We start from the raw sequence: 14,390 nt of genomic DNA, 5'->3' as shown, positions 1-14,390 counted from the left end.
ACCCACCGAACGCGCGGGTCTCGTCGGGGTGCGCCTACCCGAGGCCCGGAGGGGGGGCGGGGCCGCGAGCTACGGGCCGCGTCCGGATTGGCTGCGCTGTGCACTCTGGCCAATGCCGGGGTCCGGCCCAGGCGGATGGCGACTGGCTGCGCGCGGTCAGGTGACGGGGGCGCGTCACTGGGGGCGAATCACGGAGGCCGGGAGGCGGGCTGCGGCGCGGAGCGCGGACAACCCCCCCGGAGCCCGGACTCTACCCGGAGCCCAAGCCCCGAGCGCTAACGCCCAGGCTACCCAGGGTCGGCCCTGTTGTGGCATGCTTGCGGCGCCGGGAGGAGGGTCTGCAGAGTTCGGGGCGTGGGGGACGCGCAGTCGGCGGTATGGGCGCGGGAGTTGAGGAAGGGGTGTCGGGGCCTGGTGGGAGCCGAGGAGCGGGGAGGGGGCTCCGTGACCCGGGCGGCGGGCGCGTGGGCTGCTGCTGCACGCAGCCGACAGCCGCGAAGTCAGCTGTGCACGGGCCGGCCCTAACGGAGCCCTGAGCACGTGCACCGTGGTGCGCGCGTTCACTCTTCCCTAATTTAATCCCGGGAACATCGAGTGCGCGCCGTTAGTAGGACATCGAGGGGCACAAAAGTGGAGCGTCTTGCCCGAGTTCACACGGTAGTGAAGGAGTCAGAATTTGAATTCAGGACTGCTTTGCCAAGAAGTTGAGTTTTATTCGGCTTTTCGAAGACTTTCTCAGTTTGATCCCCTGCTGGGGTCCGGAAGTTGTCTCTTCCAGCTCTGCAAGTCTCTACCTTTCTGGGCTCCTTATTTCCTTTCATTCATGGTTGCAAACTGAGCTCATGTCAAATGTAGCCAGAGCAAAGGACTTTTTTTTTTTTTTTTTTTTTTTTAAGATTCATTTGCCAGAGAGCAGGAGGAGGGGCAGAGGGAGAGAATCTCAATCTCGGGCAGACACGGTGCTGCGTGCAGAGTCCAAGATGGGCTCCATCCCACGGCCCTGCGATCACGACCTGAACCAAAACCAAGAGTCCACACTTAACCCACCTGGCCACCCAGGGCCCCAAGGACACACGAAAGTTTAAGAAGCAAAGAGGTACACGGAGCTCAAGGACAATCCAAAAGAGGAGGAAAGGGAAGGGAATTAAGAAAGAATGTCCAAGAACAGATGAGAGTGTGAAGTGCAGCTGAGAGGACGTGTGGCAAGTGTCTACCTTATACGAGGATTAGGAGGCTCTGATGGATTTAGTTCAAGAAATTTTAGTATGGCAGTGGGGAGAGGGCAAAAGAGTGTGCAGTGAGTTGAGGGATGAACGGAACATGAAAGAATGAAGAAGATGCTCAGCCCTTTCCCAAAGGCTGAGAAGGGAAGGAGCCAGAAAGGGGGGTACAAGATTAAGGGAAATATTTGAGGGCCTGAATGTGTTTATATGCTGAAGGGAGGTAGCTGACAAGGACACTGGAGGTAAGAGTCAAAGCCCTGGAAGCATTGAGAAGGCATGGGATTAAGAGCAAAAGTGGGGGGCACCTGGGTGGCTCAGTGGGTTAGAGCCTCTGCCTTCGGCTCAGGTCGTGATCTCAGAGTCTTGGGATCAAGCCCCACATCGGGCTCTCTGCTCAGTGGGGAGCCTGCTTCACCCCCCCACCCCTGCCTGCCTCTCTGCCTACTTGTGATCTCTGTCTGTCAAATAAATAAATAAAATCATAAAAAAAGAGCAAAAGTGGGTGGGGAAATTTTAAAGTAGGGGGCAGGTTTCATTCTCTGAATCTGCAGGGGAAGGGAGCTGGAGGGCCCCCAGGGACAGCTGACAAAGTGATTCATCTCAAGCCCTTCTTGGACCAGTTTGGCAGTAGTTAGAGAGTCTGTGTTTCAGGGTGGAGATAGTAGTAGTGGAGTCAGAGAGACAGATAGTGCCCACGTGGCTGGTGAGACACCTGGAAAGAACAGGGCACCTGCGAACAGAGGGCTGGCTGCGGAGGCAACAACTGTCCTCACTCTGACTAAAAGCAGCATCTGGTGCAACAGGCAGCAGCCACCACCACTATTCCAGGTGGACTGGTCAAACAGGTGCAACAGAAGACCGGAAGGATGTCTTAATTATGGAGATAAGTGCTCAATAAAGACCAAACATTTGAGGAATGCTATCTCCCTGAAAACAAGATAGTGAGTACAACCAACAGAAATCAGGCCTGAGGGCAAAGACAGTAGCACCAGCAGAGTAAATTTTTAATAGAGGAAACTCCATAAGGAGGTAAATGGCTGGTTTTGTTAAGGTAGTTAGTAAAAAACAAATTTAAAAAACACGGACAAAAACTATAATCAAATTTTATAAACTCAGTAGAGTTGCTGGGGGTTGGGGGGAGGGAAGAAGGAATAGAACACAGGATTTTTAGGCTGTGAAACTATTTTGAATCATAGAGGCATACCTTGTTTCATTGTTCTTAGATTTTTTGTGCTACTCAGATAATGGGATTTTAACAAATCGGAGGTTTAAGATATCCAGAGAGGACGATTGAACCTGAGGGAGGAGGCGTTGCTTCCTGGGGCCGAGCAAAGAAAGTGGTTTCCCAAGACAGAATCTAGTCCTGGTGACGATGCTGTGAAGACCGTTGAAGAGACACCAGAGGGTTTAGGATATGTTTAGGATATGTTCGTTAGGCACTAAAGCGGCGGCAGGAAGTTCTGCGGGTGAAATCAATTTAGGAATCTGACACAGGCACCCCAGCCGTCAGCAGCCACTACCCTGATCTGTCAGCGGCCACAGACATCGAGGCGTGACCCTCCTCCAACAAAAGGACTATGACTCGCTGAGAGCTCAGGTCATGGGTAGCATTTTTTAGCAATAAGGTATTTTTTTTTTTAAAGATTTTATTTGTGCAGAGATCACAAGCAGGCAGAGAGGCAGGCAGAGAGAGAGGAGGAAGCAGGCTCCCTGCGAAGCAGAGAGCCCGATGTGGGGCTCGATCCTGAGGACCTTGGGATCATGACCTGAGCCGAAGGCAGAGGCTTAACCCACTGAGCCACCCAGGCGCCCCTAGCAATAAGGTATTTTTAAATTAAGGTATGTACAGTTTATTTAGACTTAATTCTGTTGCACACCTGATAGACAACAGTACTGTGTAAATGTAACTTTTATATACAGTAGGAAAGCAAAAACTTCATTTGAATCACTTTATTGTGATACTTGCTCTCTTGTGGCATTCTGGAACAAAACCAGCAATATCTCATAGGTATGCCTGTATTATCATAATGGATACATTTTAGTATCTATTTGTGAAAACAGTTCACACTAAGTGTGAAATCCCAGTGAAAACTACTGACTTCAGGTAACAATGATGTGTCAGTAAAGTCTCAACAGCTGTAGCAAATGTTACATTTGTGGGGTGTCTACAGTGGGAGAGGTTGTACATATAGGGGGCAGGTTACATGAGAACTCTGCTTTCCACTCAGTTTTGCTGTGAACCTAAAAACACTCTAAAAAATAGTCTATTTTGGGGGTGCCTGGGTGGCTCAGTGGGCTAAGCCTCGCCTTTGGCTCAGGTCATGATCTCAGGGTCCTGCGATCAAGCCCCGCATTGGGCTCTCTGCTCAGTGGGGAGTTTGCTTTTCCCTCTCTCTCTGCCTGCCTCTCTGCCTACTTGTGATTTCTCTGTCAAAAAAAGAAATAAAATCTTTTTAAAAATAATCTATTTTTAAAGGTTATTTATTTATTTATTTATTAGAGAGAGAGAGAGAGAGAGAGCACAAGTGGGGGGAGGGGCAGAGGGAGAAGCTGAGCAGGGAGCCCCATGTGGGACTCAATCCCAGGACTCTGGGATCAAGACCTGAGCTGAAGGCAGATGCTCAACTGATTGAGCTACCGAGGCACCCCAATAAAGTCTATTTAAAAAAAAGAAAAACAATAAATGGGAGGAATAGAATAGGCACAAGGAGAAACTTAGTGAGCTGAATGCCTGAGCACAAGAATTCTTTTAGATTATTCCTCAAAAACACATTTGAAAGAAAAGAAAAATCTATCCAATACAGTGATTTTCAACACAGGGTGACTTTTTCCTCCAGGGCACATTCGACAATGCCTAGAAATAATTTAGTTGTCGTAACTGGGGATAGGTGCTTCTGGGATCTAGTGAGTAGAAGCCACTAACATCCTATGATGCACAAGATTGCCCCAAAGGACAGATTATCTGGCCCACAGTGTCACAGCACTGAAGGTGACACCCTGGTGTGGTTCTACACTGCCATTCCGTATTGTATTCCGTCTGAGGACGTCATTCAGAATTTCTTCCACTGCTAGGCTGTTGGTGCAACTTTCAGTCTTTGCATGCATGAGGACAGTCTTTATTTTGCCTCCATCTTTCATACTTTCCCTAAAGAATTTTAGCTTGACTATTTTTTTTTAAGATTTTATTTATTTGAGAGAGAAAGCACTTGCTATACAAGGAGAGGGAGGGGGCCAAGGGAGAGAGAGCAGACTCCCTGCTGAGCAAGGAGCCCAATGAGGGACTCAGTCCCAGGACCCCAGGATCATGACCTGAGCCAAAGGCAGACCCTTAACTGAGTGGCTCACCTGGGCACCTCTGGAGTTTTTTTTCTTTTAGTAAAGATGTTTCTCCATTTTCTCACTTGCATTGCTTCCAATGAGAAATCAGCTGTTAACCTTCTTTTTCTTTGTGCCTCTGAGCATCATGTGTCTTTATTTCTGGCCCGATTTTCATAGTTCTGCTCTGTCCGATTTAAGCAATTTAGGCTGTGATTTGGTATGAAGAGTGGGTTCCATCTGTGTCCCAGACATTTCGTCTTTCATGTTAGGAGATTGTAATGTAAGTTCTGTGTAAATTTTTCATTTTAGCGGGCAGAGGTTTGGTGGCCAGAGGTTTTTGGGGCCAGGGGCTCAGTGTGGAATTCCTTTGGCAGGTGCTGTCTGGCTGCCCTGGTGCCTCTGGGCAGGGGTTGGGAGTCTCGGACTACTGAGATAGAGGCTTCTGGGCTGGGCTGCTTGTGGCAAGTTCTGGATTTTTATTTTTTTGTATTTTTATTTTCTAAAGATTTATTTATTTGAGAGAGTTTGCACACGTGTGTGAGCAGGGAAGGGGAAGAGGGAAAGGGAGAGAATCTTAAGCAGACTCCATGCTAAGTGCAGATCCTGACACAGAGTCCTGTCCCACGACCCTGTGATTGTGACCTTAGCTGAAATCAAGAGTTGGATGCCTAACCAACTGAGCTACTCAGGTGATCCGGGATCTGGATTTTAAAAACTCCTGTTTGTCTTTGTTCTGGGACACAGTTCATTTGAAATAACTTGATCCTTTTAAGGCTTGCTTTCCAGACACTTAGGTAGGACTAGTGCAGCCATGAGCTTCTATTTTCTCATTACCAAGCTCATCCCTCTCCAGCTCACTGCAGATCACAAACCCATTGCGGCTCATGGGAACGTGAACTATTCCTGGCCTTCTGTGAACTCCAGGAGTCATTTTCTCTTCTCCTATTGGGTGATACTCTTCCCTACCCGCAGGCAGTTTCCTCAGGGACAGATGCTGGTTGGTCTCCAAGGGATGCTCTGGAAGGACCCCACTGCAGGTCTCCAGAGCTGGTTCTCTGTGCGGCCCTCTCTGCTGGGAACTCTAGCTCCTCTGGCCTTCCTACATCATTAGTTCCATCTCAAGGTCAGTGCCTGCTGGGTTTCACCTGGGCCTCCCCTCCCTGGTCCGAGCCAGGCGGGTCTCACTCTAGGTCTCACTCAGGGATCACTGTCCTGCTTTGCCTGTGTCTGATGTCAGAAAACTATAGTTCTCTCTCTCTTTTTTTTTTTTTTTTTGCTTTTTGAAATAGGAGGGTTCCCCAGCCCTGTTACCCCATCTTAGGCTAGTACAAGTGTCCTTTCTGTTCTCTTGCTTCTGATGGCTCCTCTTTGTCATTCTCTTCTGCACACTGGAAGAATCCATCAAATTTGTCCCCACACCATCATCTCTTTTTCCAGCATCTGCCCTGCCCTGCGGTGGAGATGTTGCAATGGCTATGGTTTCATCCTGTTGTCCTTTCATTTTAGCCTGTTGTCCCCTTAAGACTTTCTGATTCCAACTGAAAGGTGCAATTCACTTCATTTTCCTAAATATGTGGTTTTCTTCCCTGAAGTCTCTTTCAATCCTACACACTCAACTTCCAATGTCCTGTTCATGCTGCTTGGTATTATTTCTTCTCTACAGAATCTTTCCAACTTCCTCAGACTGTTCAGACTTGGCATGTGCAAGCTGATGGACAGAGGTTTGCTCTACTGTGTGGCAGCAGGTGCCCCCCACAGCTCTTGCCTTGCTGAACGGCATGCCCAGCTCCTGGTGACAGGACTGTCTTGAGCAGACTCACCAGTGTACTTGTGCCCCAAAGCTCCTGGAGGATGTACTCCATGTGAGTGATGGCATTGTACTAAGCTCTTCAGTTACTGCGGGATGGCTAAGGTCCTGTGCATCTCATGCCACCTGACACCTGGGACAGGCAGTACTGCATATGGAAGCCTGGGCAGGACGAGGATGCCCCGGGAACTGCCCATCTGCCTGTAAGGTAGGCTTCCCAGTGGCGGCACCACATGACCTGAAGGATCTTGAAAGGACACGCAAGACAGCTGTGGAGCTCATCACAAGGCATGGAAGCACTGAGGCCAGGCAGGGTCATCAGGGCAGGGCTGGCGGAGTGGACAGGTGACCAGTGACAGTGTGCTCCTACGCTAAGCACTGGGGGCTTATTCTGGAGGCAATGGGAAGATGTGGCTTGGTGAAAGGCTTGGCGAAAGCCCTCTGGTGGCAAGGTGGGGTGGACGTGGAGGCCATCCCACCAGTTTGTCCTGGTCTCACTGGCATGTCAGGCAGGTCTCCCTTCTGTCATGCTGCTCTCCTGCATCAACTGTGGTGTTTTACACACCTCACTGACTGGTCTGGCAAGGCGCACAGCAAGCACAGTGGGATCCATGCTCACTGGACTCCACCTGCTCCCGATCCATCCAGAATCAGCCCAGGGAGACAGGTTGTCTCTTCTCAGACTCACTTGAGGCTGAAATGCCTCAGGAACAGGATATCGGCTCTTCACCCATGGGACGGCCCCCACCTTATGGCTCCTCAGCCTCACCCTGGTTAGGAGTGGGGGGGTGGAGGGAAGGACACAGGTGAACAGGGCTCTTGAGGTTGGAATGAATTTTTAAAGAGATGTTTGGGAAGAACAACTGACGAGTAGTACCACGTGGTGTGCATGGGAGCCGAGTGGGGAGCCAGGTCAATGCGGTCTGACCCCGAGAGGATAAAAACCCAACACCAGAAACTGCACCAAGACGAGTCAATCCTGTGAGGCCAGAGACTGAGCAGACTCCCTCTGAGTGGGGAGGAAACACTGCTGGGTGTGAACTATGGACCAGTGGCTTGACGGGGAGGCCACACAAGGGGCTATGCCATCCATGGGTACAGTTTTCCTGGCCAATGGCCCCTGACAAGTAATTACCGCACCTGCCCTACCATGCTGGGGCCCGGAACCTGGTCTCTCCTCCAGCACTGGGAACACTTGGACAAGCTCTTCTTCCAGAGGGCCCTGACATAAGCCAAGAAAGTGAACTTACTGAAGAACTCTGGCTCAGTGAACTTGGCAATGAATGAATTGAGCCCTAGGTGGATTAAAAAATGAATGAACCCTAGGTGGATTAAAAAAAAAAATTGTAATTCAGTCCTTTATACAGCTTAACATGAATAAATAGACATTCTTAACAAAGTGAGGTCCCCAAATGCCTTCATCACTGTTTTTGTTTATCACTGGGCTTTTTGAAGAAATTTTTTCAAACCACAATTCTTTCAATTCATCAGTTTTGGTAACCCACGGAAACCCAGGGCATGAGTGGGGCCTGTGAATCAGCCGCTGTTACTTTGAGGGAGGAAAAGGGGAGTAACAGATGCTCTCATTTTACAGGTTCTTTGGCAAAGGGAAAAGAAAAAACGTTATTTTGCTAAGACTATTAGCATTTTGCTAGACACACTTTCATGAAGAATAATGAACTTATGGCAAACCTGACTTTCCAAGGAGAAACATTTTTAAGTGGATGAAGTGAAAACACTCCTGGAATAGACTGTACTTGCTGGAAGAGTTTCATTAAAGGCTGCAACTGGTGGCTAACCAGTTTTACAAATGGTTGGAAGTTTACATTAAAAAAATTCTGGTAGGGGAGCCTGGGTGGCTCAGTGGGTTAAGCCTCTGCCTTCGGCTCAGGTCATGATCCTGCAGTGCTGGCTCTCTGCTCAGCGGGGAGCCTGCTTCCTCCTCCCTCTCTGCCTGCCTCTCTGCCTCCTTGTGATCTCTGTCTGTGAAATAAATAAATAAAATATTTTAAAAAAAGAGAGAGAAAAAATTCTGGTAGATTCTGATATATTTGCAAGAAGTCTGATTTTGTAGGAATTTGCGATTTTTTTTTTCACATCAAATTCTTCAAAGGCTGTGAGAGGTAACAGCAACCCTAGAGAACAGCGGGCGTGTCCTTTGAACAAGTTTAATAGATCTTACAGATGGCCTGGAGTTTGTTTGCCCTCTGGGATTTTTTTGTTGTTGTTGAACTCCAGAGCCCAGCAGAAGGGCTGTTCCATCTGTTTCCAATGCCATCGGAGGAGGCATGCTGGCTCTGCTGCCTGGTGGCCCAGGACTCTGTGGACTAGTCTGGCTGCAGCCAAGACCTGACTAGCATGCTTTTGCCTCCCGTACCCATGACGGTGTGGAAGTTTGGCAGATTAAGGGCACAGGAAATATGAAACATTTAAACTAGTAAATACCAAGGTATATATTCCTTTTAAAGACTGTATGTTCAAACTATTTTAGCTCCTGCAAATGCTCTACCAGCTCTCTGCAAAGCTTTCTCATTTACTTCTGTCACACGACTGCTTTAGCAGGTGCCAAGCCTGGCTTCATCTGCAATGGCAGAAATCACGAACAGCCCTCTGAGCCTGTCAGTGCTTGTAAATGATAGTAGATGAAACAGGGGGTCTTATTAAAAAGAACCCAAGGCACTGCCCCGAGCCAGAGCTCTGCCAACACTCCAAATACAGTGAATGAAAACACAGATGAGGAGCAAGGGACACAGATGCGTTAGCACTGGACACTGGAGCCATACACTCACCCCAGCTCCTTATGAAGACTTCGAAGGGAGGTAATTTGCAGGTGGTATGCTTGAGGGAAGGGGAGATGTGAGCCTTGGAAGGAGGAGTCAAGATGGCGGAGAAGTAGCAGGCTGAGACTACCTCAGCTAGCAGGAGATCAGCTAGAGAGCTTATCTAAAGATTGCAAACACCTGCAAATCCATCGGCAGATCGAAGAGAAGAAGAACAGCAATTCTAGAAACAGAAAAACAACCACTTTCTGAAAGGTAGGACTGGCGGAGAAGTGAATCCAAAGCGACGGGAAGAGAGACCCCGGGGGGGAGGGGCCGGCTCCCGGCAAGCGGCGGAGCAACGGAGCACAAAATCAGGACTTTTAAAAGTCTGTTCCGCTGAGATGTGAGCCTTTCCTTCTGACAGGTCTATCCTGGAACTGTCCTCCTGAGTACGCCTGAAGAACGTGCTGCCGACCCATCAAATTCTAAGCAGCAGAGTTATGGGGACACAAGTGGACATCGGAGAAATCTTGGAGCTTCACGTCCCAAGGGCCTGCTCTACTCCTGTCTGGCTCAGTATACCCATCCTGGGAAGATGAGAAATCTACTATCACCGGGCTGGTGGAACACATGAACCAGAACCTGAAGTGTACCTTTGGCCTGAGTGGGGAGAAGACCTCAAGAAACCAAAAAGGCCTGGAAGTCAGGGTTCTGCAGCCACTAAAAGATGCCATGCCGCTCCCCCACCCCACCCCCCATCCCTGGCCAAGTAGGCAGCACAACATCAGTTCTCTGCCTCGATGGGCCAGGCTGGGTGGTGTTCTTAACAAGATGGGGTAAGGGGCAGGGCTCTGAGGGATTTCCGTTGGACAGAGAGGGATGATTCTGTCACACAGAGAGGTCATTTTTGAAGAATTACTGGATCTCTGATAAGCAAAGTTATTTGTCTATCAGAATCCAGAACAGCTGTCCCTTCCATTCCTTTACCTACAACACCCGTTATTTCCATTCACCCGTGGGCGCTGACATCACTTCTTCACCTCCATCTGCACCACCAGCTGTGCAGCCCGGGAGCTGCCCCAACAGCTGTGAGGGGCGTCAGGACTCAGGTATGTGGGCAGGCCAGCTGCTGGCTGCAGACCTACCGAGGAAAGGCCAGCCCTGGGTCCAGCTGACCAGGTTCCTGGTGAACACCAGACAGAGTTCCAATTAAAAGTGTCTCTCGTAGGCTTTAGGAGGGGAGATTACTGTTGTCTTCTCACAGGCCCTGAGCCTCCAAGAGGCCAGTGTGCCCTTGATCCAGCCCCACTCTTCCTGCTCTGTGCACCAGTGGGGCTCATCAATCAGCCCCCACCCCCACCCCCCAATCTAATGGGTACAATTCCTGATTACAAATGGGAAGCACAACATATATTCCTTCCCTGCCATCTCCAGGAAGACTGACCTCATAATCAGACTGTATTATAAATTAAGAACAACAATCCAGACTGGGCAGATGGAAGACGGGGGAATCCAGAGGCCAAAGGAGGCTGTCAGTGAACTTGAGTGCGCCAGGCAGGCAGCAGGTGAAAACCATACAAACATTTATTTTGCATTTGATTTCACTCATCCAGATGTCTAAATGCTGGAGTAATCCATCTGCCTCCTTAGTTTTCTTACCCAGCATGGGCCTGCTGGAATATGGATGGCTACGTGCTGCTGCTGCTTCTGATTCCTGGCCCCCAGACCGCCCAGAACCACAGCAGTCTCAGAAAGCCACAGGTACTCTCTCAGTGGTGGCTGATTACTGAGGTATCCCTCCTGTCCCTCAGTACATGAGGCTCTGAATCTCTGGCATTGCCCACTGGCTCACAACCACAAGGCTGCTGTGGAAACACCAAGTCCCTGGCTGGTCTGGGTTCCCACCAGTTTCCTCTGGGCAGCATGTGAGAAAGGGCTCCCTGCCTTTTTCCTTTCCTTTTTCTTTTTCAGTTATCATCCAGATCTAGCTTCCAAGGGTTCCAAGACTTCCTCATCCCATCTGGACCCAAAAGCAAGAGCTGATTTTTGAAAGTCAAATTCTTGTTTCATTTGGACAGAAGGAATAATGTGTCTTTCATATTTTCTTTGTATTTCTCTTCAATAGTTGCTTGACCCAACATCTTTCTGTCTGCTCTATACAATGAAAATACAAACTAAATGAGAATAGAAAAAAATAATTAAAGCATTAAATTGTACAAATTACAAATCTGTTCCAAAATATACTTACATTAAATAAAATACGCATTTCAGTAAGAGATCTACAGTGAATGACTATGCATTCTGGGAAGCTTCACAACATCTAGGCAGGGCCAACATCCGTGGGAGGAGCTAAGAGAATGTGCATCCAATCACAGTATGTAGCGGGTTTCTTACTGCCCCTCTGCGAGCTACACTGAGCACATCATCAGCATCACTTGTGCAGGGAAGGACTTTGGGAAAAGGGGGAGAAGCAAGCGCTAGCCTCAATTCTGAGTTCGTTACAACTTTTCAGGAATCTCATCAATAGCCTATACAGTACAGTTTCCAAAAAGTAAACATGTTAAGGGAAGCAGACAACTCTTTAGAACCCCAAACACATTTTCTTGCTGTATTTATGTAGGACTCTCCATCTACAATGGGCAGTCGTGAAGAGGTTCTTCCTTGGGACAGCATGGTCACAGGATGTGGATGACCCTGTGGGTCTGAGGGGAGCACGAGGACTGGGGAGGGGAAGCTCCCTCTTGGATGAGGTTGGAGACAAGCCTACACACAGTCCACAGCCCCACTGTCTCCTCCTCCTATCATCTGGCATAACGCTTCATGTAGTCTTCCACTTTATTCCGGAAGTCCTCCTGTGGAGCAAGAGGGATCAGAGAGAGAAGGAAGAAGGGAGAGCGAAGTTAGCGAGGGAAACACAGAACAGAACAAGTGGGACCCGCCCAAGTCAAGAAGCTACTGAGCTCTCCAGAGCATAGGAAGGACTTGGCCTCCAACCCCCACCCCACCTCCCACCCCCCAGCCACCAAGGCTGCAGGATAATCAGAAGCCCAAGGAGCCCGATGCCCTCTCTCTACGACTCCAGGGGCCTGCTATGTGCAGGAGGCTGTGTGCACGCCATGGGGACACTGTGCTGGGAGGGCTGTGGGTGGGGACCCAAACACAGAAGCTCTGAGTGGAAGGCAGTCTAAGACCCTTTATTTTGCAAACGGCGAAAGTGAGGGCCAGAGTATGGTGTCAAGGTGGCAGTGTAGGTCAAGACAAGGCTCTTGACCTCAAATGCAGATGAGTCAGAGTTGCTGTTCTCCTAGGACGCATGTCCAGATCTGTCTTACTAGAACAACCCCCCAGACCCTGCTGCCTATTTAAAATGTGCCCACTTTTCATGGCGTGAGTGAAGCCCACCACCCGAGTGACTACTGTGCCCAGAAGAGCAAACCCCACCCCCTGCCAGGCATCAAGCAGAGGCCATCTGGGCGCCTGGCCTGATTTCCTGGTGAAGAGAGGACAGTGTGGCCCTTGGTGTCCCCAGGCCAGTATGGGCAGGAAAGTGCCCAAGGTGTGCCCCTCAGGTCTAATGTTAAGACCAGAGTTCCTTGGCCTTGTAGGACTGAGCAAGGGCCCCCCGGGGCCACATGCGCCATGAGGTACTTGGAGCTTGCCCACCCCAGAACACATGCATTCAGTGTTCAAGACACTGTGATCCACCTGAGTTACAGGTGGAACTCAACCCTCTTACTCCCACAACACGGCTACTAGGTGTTGTAGGATGGCCATGGGGTCACACTGCTTCAGTTGCATCACGTGACAGGTAAGGCCACACGCCACAGAGCCCCTGGTAGGCGCTGTGCTGGCTGCACCCTCTTGTGGCCAGTCCTTGCCTGGAGCAGCATCTAGAAGGGGGTAGAACAAGGAGGAGGCCTCCTCTTCTGCCACACTTAATTCACATGGTGACCCTTTCCAAGTCAGGGTGGGTTCCTGGTTTTAAGGTCTGAAAATGGTTTGGTGGCTTGTCTGCCATCTCAGGTGAGGAAATGGAGAGCTGCTGAGCCTGCACTTGCAGAAAGGACTCCCACGAGCCCTGACTTGGCCATTCCCACAGCACCCAGAATCCAACAGCACCATCAGCCACTAGGGAGCCACAGTCACAGCTCGTGGGATGTGAAGACCGCACAGGCCCTGCTCCCCCTGTCCTGCCCTCAGGTGCTCGGTCTCACCCCCTCTGCTCTCTCCTGGTCCCGGACATAGCCCAGAGCTCATGGCCTCCAGAAGCCCTCTGTGCTCAGCCTCTGCTACTTTCCTCTCCTTCCTCTGCCTGAGGGCCCACAGAGCAGAGGCCACAGAAGACTACAGTCTCTGGAGCCAGACTGCCTGCATTCACATCTTGGGTTCTGCCCCTTCCTTGCAAGTCTGTTACCTCCATGGTGGCTCTGATTCCTCAGCAGATCAGGGATAACAAGAGTCCCTCCCTTGTAGAGATGTCAGGAGAATAAATGCTCTCTGGGATGTGGGTGGGATAGAGCTTCGGAGGGCCACCCGAGGATGCTGCTGCTGTCAAATCACCGCTGTCTTGCCCCCCAGCTCTAGTCACGCCAGCCTGTGTCCTCCTCCCTCAACACCCCTAGCACATTCCTACCTCAGGGCCCTTAACTACTATAACATTCTCCAGAATACTCTTGCCTGATATCCTTTTGGTTCACATCCGATCTCTACTCACATCTTGTCAGAAAGGCCTTCTCTGAGCACGCTACATAAAACGGCAAGACCCACCACTGTCCCCCGCCCCCAGGCCTCCATCCGCCACATGCTTATGTTTCCTCATCTATGCTCTGCCTCTGCTAGCATGTCCGCTCTGTGGGGACAGGGACTGTCCGTTCATGACTTGATCCTGAGCATCAGCCCCTCCCCCGGCACTTCAGTGGCCACCAATCCAACTTGGGGTGAACAATGAGCACAAAATAAAGCAGCAAGTTCAATAGCTGTTGTCATGACTCAGCATGAGGACAGGGCTGGGGTCTGGGGATTCATGTGGAGGCATCACTGTCTGGAGGATTTTAGGTCCACCATACTGGGGCTAACAGTTCATAAATACAAGTCTTCCCCTTATTTCACACGAAGAGCAGGAAGCAACCTTTGAATAAAATAAAAGGATAGACCATTTATAACTGGTCTTTCTCTACCTGGCCCTGTAAGTGTTCCCATCATTATCGATTTCTCTTCCTGACTTGGCCTATAAGACAGTGCTCAGCGGGGAAGTCCATGTCAGGACAGTGACAGGTGGAG

General features: G+C 50.0%; 1 protein-coding gene across 2 annotated transcripts in view; it reads right to left on the bottom strand.

Moving 5' to 3' along the window:
* Positions 1 to 10,671: 10,671 nt before the first annotated feature.
* The window catches only part of UBE2F (ubiquitin conjugating enzyme E2 F (putative)), a 55,172-nt gene continuing 51,453 nt past the window's right edge, over positions 10,672 to 14,390 (bottom strand). For both annotated transcript variants that reach the window (XM_044241943.1, XM_044241944.1), the window contains exon 10: positions 10,672 to 11,962. In XM_044241943.1, coding sequence (XP_044097878.1) covers positions 11,912 to 11,962 — 51 coding nt within the window. In that variant the 3' untranslated portion in view covers positions 10,672 to 11,911. The remainder of the gene's footprint in view (positions 11,963 to 14,390) is intronic.

Source organism: Neovison vison, chromosome 3 (genome assembly GCF_020171115.1).
Source record: "Neovison vison isolate M4711 chromosome 3, ASM_NN_V1, whole genome shotgun sequence".
Classification (NCBI taxonomy): Eukaryota; Metazoa; Chordata; class Mammalia; order Carnivora; family Mustelidae; genus Neogale; species Neogale vison.
Note: the sequence above shows the minus strand (reverse complement) of the source record. Positions and strands in the feature narration are given on the sequence as shown.